We start from the raw sequence: 10399 nt of genomic DNA on the forward strand, positions 1-10399 counted from the left end.
CAAATCCAGTTAGGAAGACATCTTTTAGACCCCAGTATTCCCATGCGAAGGGTCTGACATAATAAAAATATTCCATTTTAGAAAAGAGTTGATATGACTGTGGTGCTTTTCATTTCTGTTACTAACCACTGGTTTATTATTAAATATAACTCATGGCTAGGATATGAATACTGGGAAAGAAAGGGTATTTGGTAATATGCTGTACTTACACTGTAGAAATAGGGTTGGTCCAGTGTCTGCCAAAATATTATTTTCAGCATTTCTTTGAATGTGTCAGACATGCTTTGCAAATAGCTTGTGTTCTCTGTTACTGCTTTTTCCCCTAAACAATTCCCATGTAGTCATATAGCTGGATGATATTGAAAAGGTATCTGGTTTATGCCCTTGTCCCTAGGCAAGATCAGTAATTACTGTGAGCCTGTATGATCTTCCTTCCATTCTTTTTACTGAGAAGTTGAAGTGCAGTCAATATATTATTTCCAAGAGAATTAATGTTATAAAAAGAAGGGGGCTGAGCAGTAACCTGTGTCCTTTCTCACAAGGTTCTCTTAGAAAACAAGATCACTGGGAGTCACTGTTGGTAAATCCTGTCTCGATGCATTTGTCTCACTGCTTTATGTGTATTGTCCTTTTTTCTCCTTAGGGCTCTTCCTGCAATGATGCAGTGGGTCCGAACTCAGAAACCAGGAGAAGGTGGTGTGAATATTATCACCGCAGATTTTGTAGAACTCGGTGACTTTATCAGCACAGTAATAAAGCTCAACTATGCCCTGGATGAAGGTGAAGATGACACTACTTGATAGTACTATAATATGTGTGTTGTTGCATTGTTTAGAATTTGGGGGGACAAAAAGATTGCATTTTAAAAGAATTATCTTGTAAAACACTAATCTTCCTATAACACGCTAAGGTGTTTAGGGCTTTAGTGGGTGGGCGTAGGGGAAATGTTTTAATCAATTGTGATCAATTTTTACATTTGTGTTTCATGTGAAGAGCAAAACTAAACATGTTTACAGCGTGTGATAAAAGAAGGCCATTTACATGTTTTCCATGAGTATCAAATGCGATTCATATGTCTTCTATGGTTATGAACAGTGCCAAGAAATTTGCTGCTTTTGAAGCAAGGGGATCTGTATTGCCTGTGCCTGCCCACAGCAGGATTCCCAACAATGTGATCATTACACCAGGAGACTGAGGACAGTATATCTGGCCCACAAATTTTAAGCCACTACACTTTATCTATTAGGTGGTTTAACTGATCATATTTATCAGTGAGCTACAGGTTTAAATGCCTTTGTGAAGTAAATCCAAAGTCATGCCTCTAACACACAGATATCAGTGGACAGTTAACATGATGTATTACGTATCCTGCACAGAGCACAGACTAAGTCCTGCTTGCCTTTCATTCTCGAAATGTGGTTTTCCAATGTCTCTCCCTAGGTCAAGTCAGCAGATAGATGATGCTGGCCTAATTCTGTACTAGGAGATGCCAGTACGTATTTTTCCTGGTTCTGGCAGGAACAAAGTTAGGCCAGCTTGGAGCATCATACCATCCCAGGATTAATTTTACATAAAAGCCTGATCCAACATACACTGAATTTAATAGGAAAATTTCCTGTGTTGAGCCTAGATTGGGGATAGGATCAGGAAATTGTCTGTACTGTAGGTGGTCGGGATTTTGTCCCATAGTGGAAATGTGCTTTCTGCAGGACTAAAACTTCAAATACTCAAAAAAATAGGTGCAGTCTAAGCTTCTCTTTAAGGCAGCTCCAAACACAACACTTCTCTGCTGATTACAAAAGAATCAGTGCCAGTTTCATCACTGGCACTGATTACTCTACTAAAGAGCATAGTAGTTCAATATCTAGCAAATAACCATAATCTATAGCCCTTGAATTGTGGGATGTAATACTGCGTAACACAAGGTTGGAAGTCTCCTGAATGGCACTGTTCTAGCAAGGAGCAGAATTGCTGATCATCCTACTTTTAATGAAACATATATAAAACTCAAATGTGTGGAAAACATAGTGATTTATAAAATGAGAGCATTGGCACTGTATGACACCTAACTGGATACAATGCAATCAGTCATATCTCCTGGATACATCAATGCACAGACACACTACTTTGAAAAGCAAAACATTTCATTTGTACAAAACAGTAGATGCTATAATGTCTTAAAAGAAAAATGCTCTTTGAGATATTGTAGAGCTTTATGGGATAAAGACTGAGGTCAAGTTTCCATTGATGTTACTAGAACTTTTGGTTGAGTGAGAAAAGAGAATGGCATCATACAGTCCTTTGCTATTCTCTGTCAGATGGTAAGGAATACCATCTACCATCAGATTTTAGAAAAACTAAAATGGTGTTATCGAACAGGTGGGTTACGAGGGGTTTATAGGGTTTTTGTTGTTTTTAATTTAGGAAGAAGTGGAATAAAATGAAAACTTGCTGCTATTTTGTACTGAGAGGGTGCCTTGGAAAAAGTGTGCATGTGTGCACTGTAAAGGAAGTTTAAGTGTATGTGTAGTATAATGACACATTGAAATGTATGTATATGACACAAAGACATCCATGCACACTTGCATAATGATACTCGGGTTTCTGGACAGAAGAATTATAAATTTGGTTGAAAAAAACTGTGCAGCTGTTATGACGCTATGATGCCTGCTTCTGTAGCATTTTTTCTGTATAGGTTAGGACTGTAAGATTCATCCCCAGTGAAATCTGTAATCTAAGCCAGTTAGGTTTTTTACAGCATTAAAACTTTACCTGAACTGCCTCAAAAATTTACCAAGAGTCACAGCCCATCTTTGCATTGAACAAGGGGTAGGACTCTAGTGCTTTCACCCACAACTAAGCAAGTTATGGGGTGGGTTGAGGCATTTTGTTTCCAGTTTCCATAGACTCTCCAAACAAAATTAATGTAAGAGACACATAAAATCAAACATGGAGTATATGTGGTTTTTTAACCTACCCTATGTGTGTGTCCTGCATAGAAACATGAGTATTTTTGCTTATTTATTGGCAATGTGGTGTGAAATGCTCTTTTCATTTTTCCGTTTAGATGGGTTTGTTTGCTTCCACACTCTTCCTGTCATCCTTCATCTGCTTAAGCACAGTCAAAATAGTTAACCTATCCTTTTACTATAGTAAAGTAAACTGAATCCTTGGGTGGAGCGAAAACTAGGTTTCTTTTTTTGGATTCATATTGAAATTCTGTTGAATCTGAGAGCATCAACAACACCACATTCCTGCTGGGACCCCATGCTGAAACACACACCAGACACACTGAACTTTTTGCTTACTCAGAGGTGTACTCAAAGCAAATGTTCTGCTGTATTTAAGAAAAGTGTGTGTGTGTGTGTGTGCGCGCGCACCTGTATATATGAATAAATATAGCGCTATCTTGGGCTTGTTAGCATTGTTATGAAATGTTCGCTTGGCATTGGTTTTATTCTAATTGTTATTTGGGTGCTGGAAAATAAAAGCAAAGCAAAAAAAATCCTCTGACACAAAGGATAATAGACAAACCATATAGTTTCTCCATCAATGGGGGAAAAATAAGTCTTAGCAAAATGTTAAGTTTTGATCAGAAAAATTATGTTTTCATTTAGCTGTTGATCTCCTTTTTATTGGAGAAGCACAGCATTTTCTGTTAGGGACAGGTAAACAAACTCGCCTTAATTACTAAAACAAAAAGTGCGTGTATGGGGATATTATTCGTGCTTTTCTGGCAGTTTTATCTGTGAGGCCCCAAAACTGTAAATCCTGATAGGGATACATTCCCTGCTGATACTGTTTGAGAGATTTCTCCAGAAAAGAACAAGCCAGATGGGACTATGCAGTACAACTGGACCATTCAAGAGCCCAGTTTTGCCACCCGTATGCAGCTAAAACTCTTTGTTTTCACACAGAAATGTACTTGTGGGTTTGGGTCAGATGAGTTGTTCTGACCTGATTCATTTGGGAGGTTTCTACACACGTATTATGAGGAATTTTGGGTGGGAAATTAGATGATTGTGATTAGACCATCAGAGAAAAAAATACCTGTCTACACTATTGATCTTCATAAGCATCCACTTACTCAAACTGTCATATTTCATGTATCAAAACACTTTTTTTCTTCCTGTGCTCATTTTCCCTCCGGCTATGGTTCATTGTATACCCATCAAGTAGTGTCGTTCTCTGATGTTTTCACATGACTACTTGATCCTTTCTTTTCAGTCACACGTGAAAAATTGCGACTGCATTACACAACACATGCAGTGTCTCAGCTGGTGTAAACCCACCTGGCTCTATCTTCAAGTTTACACAGGATGACATGTTCAGTACTGATCCAGCCTGCAGCGATCTGGACCAAATAGCAGCTGGTCCTGGAGTCTGATTCCTGCCTTGCGCGCAGAGGGGTAAGATCAGAATCAGACCACAAGAGCCTAATTTTAAAATCAGTGGGTTATTGCATTCCTTTCTGTTGGTTACTTTACTGGTTTTGTAGGTCCTGCCATATCAAGCCATCTTCTGAACATACATGTGTGTGTATATATACATACATCTGTGAGAGGAAATGTATGACCTTGTATGCTCAGCTAAGTCTTTCTGTCATACTCATACAAATCTAGACCATTTCTACTAACTTCAGAGTAGTTACTAAGCCTTTACCCTGGGATGAGAGGGAGCAGATAGTCAGTGTGTAGTAAGTATATGCTGTGTTGTGAAAGAAATCTAAAATTTTGGAGCTTTACTCCACGTATCAAAAAAGTAGAGTACCCTGAAAACACTAGTCCAGTGCTGTTTATCCTGACTGTATTATATGGAGCATTAGATATTAGCAACTGAGTAGGCTGTTTGGTCATTTCAAGAGTTCAGGTAATACTATTTTAAACTTCTAAACTCCTTTTCAGTGATGTAAAAGCTAGTAGTGTATACGGTGTACTTACCATATCTCAGTGGTAGCTTCTGTGTTACATACAATCAATGTTGTTCTGAATTGTGTGTGTTCACCCAATGATGAGGTTAAAATATGCTGTATAGTATGTGCAATGTATTGATTACAAGTATGCTGGAGTTCAGTGATCTATTTTGTTTTTACTGTGCTGCTGTTTTGTAGGTTTGTGTGTGTATGGGAGTATGGATTGTCTACAACTTGCAAGAAAATAATAATAAATCCTAAAGGGAAAGGACAGTTATGTAACCTGCCTTAATGCATTCGTATAATATTGTTTAAATCCCATAATTATCAGTTCTGATTTCAAATGTCAGTCCGTGGGGCTCACTTCTTGGCACTGAACAGTTAACTTCAAGTTACTTGGAGCTCACTTATGGTAAATAAGGAATAGGATGTTTGCCTGTTTTACTGCCTTGATTGTAGGGGGTGGCAAAGACATGCTTTCAAGTGTGATACAGATCAAATCACTTCTGTACACACAGAGCTCCTGCTGATGCTAGTGGAAATTCTGATCATGTATTTGAATGGTCTAAAATTCATCTTTGGGGATACAATCATGATCGGAGGGTGGTGATGCCCTGCCTTTGGGGAAGTGCCTGGATACTGTGTAGTACTATTACTGTCCTGTGCCGGAACATAGCTGTAAATTTGCTGGAAGAACTTTGAACTGTGCTCCAGTCGAGGGTGTAAAAATGATAAATGTCAGAAGCTGAGCAGCCTGGTCTGGCCTGCCCACATGCAGCATTCTGCTTTCAGGAGCTGTGGAAGCTTTAATTAAAAAAACTATAATAATTTCCCAGTGGATTGCAGGACCTACGCTCTACGTAAGGATCTCTACATTACCCACAAGTATGAGCCCTCTACAATTCTCACAGCCAGGTCTGGCTCTCGCTTCATGGTTTCTGTCTGAGATGCCCCTGCCTGGTGCCAAAGGTAATTCTGAAAGACATACTGAACACAGAGAGTGTCCACCTTATGCCTGGCTGGTTGGACAGGATAGGCAGAGCGTGCCTGCCCTATGGTATGTTTTGTACGAGGTCAGCCTCAGCCATACCCACCTGAACAGTGATTGAGGGAAGGCAGAAGTCTGATTTCAGACCCTCTTCTGTTATATTTGTCTAGTTAAAATGCAACCTCTTACCACTCTTGTCCTTTGCCTGTGCTCAGCGCTCCTTATCTCAACTTCTGCATACGCATCCCTTTAACTGCCAGCTGTGAGCAACACGGCTCAAAGTGAGGATTATAGGTTTGTCATCCTCAGTACACCATAGCAATCCACAGGTTCTCATAAGATGTTAAATATGGGGCTAAAATATGGCAGTGTCCCATAACTGATGTCCCTGGATGGTTTATCTCCACATTCCTCCATTTTATGTACACATGTCCTTTTAGGTTGACTTCTCGGCTGATGAGAATTCAGTTATAAACTTTGCCCCTCTAAATTAAAAACAGGTTGGATGATATTCCAATGAGCATCTCCTCAGATGGAGGTACACTTAGGCTTTTTTTTCTGCAGTGAGGTGACATCTCTTCCCTCAGCTCTGGATCCTAGAAAAGTAAATTTGGTCAGGAGAGATCACTTGAGTAGCTGAAATTGGTTTTGCTGAGAAGCTGTGAACCTTAAAGCAGAATCCTGGGTTTATGTGTAATTATTATTATTGAAAATAAGAATGCATGGTTAAAAACGTAATTTTAAAAAGAAAAAGAAGATACATCTGGGCTTGCCAGGACAGTTGATGAGTTTCTGACTGCCTCAGTCATCAGTAGCTTTAAGATCATGTAGCTGATATATAGGTTGTTATTGCGACACTGCCTCCAGACACTGTTCAGGATCTCTGTACAGAAGCCTTATTATTCCCAATGAGCATTAATGCATTTGAATGACTTTTCTCTGTTTTCGTGGGAAGGACAATTGTGTAACACTGAGGACATGGAGCTCCCTGTGTGTTGTGCCCACAAAGGTTCACAGAGCTGCACCTTCTCTTTTTAGGATCCTTTCAGTGGTACTTTAATAAATGTTGTGTAAAAAATGCCTACAGTTCTGTATTGCAAATGTGAATTTTTATGATAAGAATGTGTATTTAATGTAAAAACAGAGTAACATAAAATCCAATTTCTTTGTATCCAGTGAAACATCTAATAAAGTTCTGGTACCTGTATGCTTGGTGTATGGCTTCATTGCCGCATTCAAGGCTTTCTGTGTAGGAGGCTTCTTAAACACTGTTTTGCGATGCGAGGTGGAGCCAGATGTTGGGCTGAGGCTGTGCATTGTGTTAGGGTGTGCGTGCACTGCCTGGTGAGCACATTACAGTGGGAGTACCATTTCCACCTGCCTACGTGGGACCCTGGAATACCACAGGGCCTTGCGGTGTGCTCATGCTGCCAGGGAGACAGTAGCCTCTCGGCTACCTCTTGCCCCATCATGGCTCTCCAGGCCCAATGTGCCTCAAGTACCAAAGTGTATGACCCTACTCTGTAGCCTGCATGAGCCCATGCTGCGGGCTGTTGCCCCTGGTGGAATCTTGTAAGAGGGAGGGAGGTGGAAAGCAGGGGGTGTACCTCTGAAGTGTTAGCCTGTCCCATCACCCCCCTGGACCCTCTCGGCGTCGCTGCCTGCAGCTCACGCAGGCATGGTGAGGGGTACCCGCCACTGAGGCAAACCCAGCTTGCCTGCAGGTGCCAGTGGAGCAGACTCGCTGCTGCCTCAGCCTGGCTCCAGGACAAGCCAGCCAGCAGGTGAGTTCCCTCCACCATCTCCCTGGTGCCTCCTGTGGAGTTCAGGGATCTGTTCCTTGGAGGGGGTTGCAGGCAAGCCCCCACCAAGGGCTCTCTGTATCCAGGAGCGCAGCCAGCAAGGCCAGGCTTTGCAGTGTCCTGCAAAGGTGAAGTGTGGCATGTTAGGAGCTAAAGCATGGCAACAGGTCGGAGTTTAAAGTTCATATTACTTTTTCTTCCTAGCAAGGCCAGAAATGTTTTCCAGGACAGACCTCTGTTGCTTATGTCTCCTAGAGCCTCAGGCAAACCCATCCCCAGTGTTCTGCTCCTGCACTCTTTGTGCCCTCTTGCTTTGCTGGGTTCGAAGCCAGGACCCAGGTGCAGGCAGCCAGGGTTGCAGAAGAAGATGCTGTGAAAGATGAGCAACGCCAAGGAGGCCTCTGTCAGTGTCTCCCTGCAGAAACCCATGAATTAGATTTGCCTCCTGCTTAAAATGTTCCCCCTCCTCTTCCTACCCCACAGGTACTGTCTTGCCAATGGGAGCCTTATGGGTTGCTCAGTACAAAGAATGAATTTTCCTTATTGCAAAAGTGGTTGTCTTCTCTCCTTTTCCCCCCTAAACTCCAATAAAAGAATCAGCAAGCCAACTTTATCCTGCTGTTGCAATAGCTACTTTATTCCAAATATGGGTTGCTTCTGTCCTAACTGTTAATATAGTGGTCTGATGTATGGCAGAACTCAGCTAGCTGAGGTGCTGGTGCCTTTTAAGAAAGCACGTGCAAATCTAGGTGAGAAAAGTATTTAGTAAATGGTTCTCATTCCAGAAAGCAATTGCACATTACATCACTGGATTGGAGTGCGGAATGGTTGTTTTACTTTTATATGTTTTTACTTTGATAAACGAGTTCAATTACAATGCAACTATCCTCTCAGAAGGTTAACTTTAAATAGATTTTATGGAAATGAGCAGTTTATGTATATAGGCACAGTGTAAATAATAAATAGGACTTCCACATTTTTGGCCTATTGTCTTGTTCCTTTGTGCCCTAGCTGCAGTTTCTGGCATTATTGTTTTTTCTCCCAGCAGCTGAAATTTCTGAGGAAAAATAATTGCATTGTAAATGTATTGGTTGAAATCAAAGTAACTTAAATAACTGGTCTTAGTGAGGTTTAAATCTTTAAGTACAAAACAGCAATTTAGATAATAATTTTTAGTTTTGCTTTCCCTTTTAACATAGTTTTTTGTTGTCTAAAGACTGGTTAATCCTCACCTGTAACTATTAAGACCCAATTTAGCAACTAATTGGAATAGCACATTAGACACAGTATGTCTTTGCTAAACAGGAGGGTAAGCTATACAGATGGGTAAACAAGTATCTGTTTTAACGTACATTCATGTAGATTGCTATTTAATCTTCTATTTTGTGAGGAAACAGTGAAAGGTGTTTCTTATTTATGAAATTGGGGGGGGTTAGATTTTTTCATGCTGTCTCTTGAAGATGATTAGAGCAAATTAACATATATAAAATCAATATAATGGTTAATAAAATGTGTTGTAAATCAAATGGAGCAAAATATGCTGGACCCCAAAGAAAATCTATATCAACACTGAAATCTATGGAAAATCATTTACTACATGAAAAGTTTGATCTGGAGTTAAGGATTTGAGTAAGTTTTCTTTTTTATATAATTATCAATTTATCTCATTTTTTTTAGGACCAAAAGGCCCAAAAAACATGCATACACTTTTTGTTCATAGATGAGCAGAAAAGGAAAGTCTTCCTGGCTTTTAGGTAATTTTTTTTCAGCTTTGAAAAAGCTAATTATTGAATGAAACTGAGGAGAGGAAAGCTTATTGATTTCTGCTGCAGAGTTGCCATGTACCAAAAAAGTCAGTCATTGAGGAAACTTTACTCTGCAGTGCTTACAGCTGAGGACCTCACTCATTTCAGTTTTTTACATTTGTCTGTGTTTCAGTGTGAACAAAGTGGAAATTATTTTACAGTACTAAATAGTAAATGTAAGCTTTAATTTGGATCAGTATTGATCAACAAAGCTTTCACCTCTCCTTTAAAATGGTGGAAGTGATATTAATTTTTTTATATTTATGGCTAGCAAACCTGCCTAGATATTAGGGCAGCTGGAATAAAATCTGCAGCTCTTGGTAAAGAGGGAGAATTTGACTCTTGTGCTGGTTGAGAGGAGTACGGCTGGGGTGGCACAAACTGCAGCAGGAGCTGGTCAGCTGAAAGGGGCCCAAACGCAGGGTTGGATTTCACCGGGTGGCTCCGAACAGCATGTGCTGGGGTGCTGTGGTGTGGAAAAATACATGTGTTTTGGGAGGATTCAATGAGAAAGTGGCAAAAGGTAAGAACAAGAGGGCTTTGTTCACCTGAGAGGGGAATTACTGCCTCAGGAGGCATCACACAGGAAGGGACTGGGTCTGCTGCTTTGTAAAATGCAACAGTAAATGCTCCAGGTGCTTTCTTTCACTGGAAGACACAGATGTAGGTACCCTGCCTCCCTGGTCACACAGGTTCAGCCCAGCCAATATGGCCTGAAAGACATACCTGAGCACCCTCACCCTCAAATAAATGTGCTCAAGCCAGACCAAGACATGGACATAGAAAAACATTAAGGCTGAACAATGAGCTGCAGGCAGACAGGAGCTTGCAGGGCTTCAGGAGAGCCATTGCTTCCTCACAGCATTCAGACTAAAAGGAAGAGAGCTTTAAA

General features: G+C 40.7%; 1 protein-coding gene across 2 annotated transcripts in view; it reads left to right on the forward strand.

The window, feature by feature from the left end:
- Positions 1-5631, forward strand: part of PLCXD3 (phosphatidylinositol specific phospholipase C X domain containing 3) — an 85027-nt gene extending 79396 nt beyond the window's left edge. The window contains exons 3-4 of one of the 2 annotated variants that reach the window (XM_056325559.1): positions 644-780; positions 4228-5631. In XM_056325559.1, coding sequence (XP_056181534.1) covers positions 644-780; positions 4228-4286 — 196 coding nt within the window. In that variant the 3' untranslated portion in view covers positions 4287-5631. Of the gene's footprint in view, positions 1-643 lie in introns of both variants that reach the window. The other variant, XM_056325560.1, reaches the window with a different exon arrangement.
- Positions 5632-10399: the final 4768 nt, after the last annotated feature.

This window comes from Falco biarmicus, chromosome Z (assembly GCF_023638135.1).
Source record: "Falco biarmicus isolate bFalBia1 chromosome Z, bFalBia1.pri, whole genome shotgun sequence".
NCBI lineage: Eukaryota > Metazoa > Chordata > Aves > Falconiformes > Falconidae > Falco > Falco biarmicus.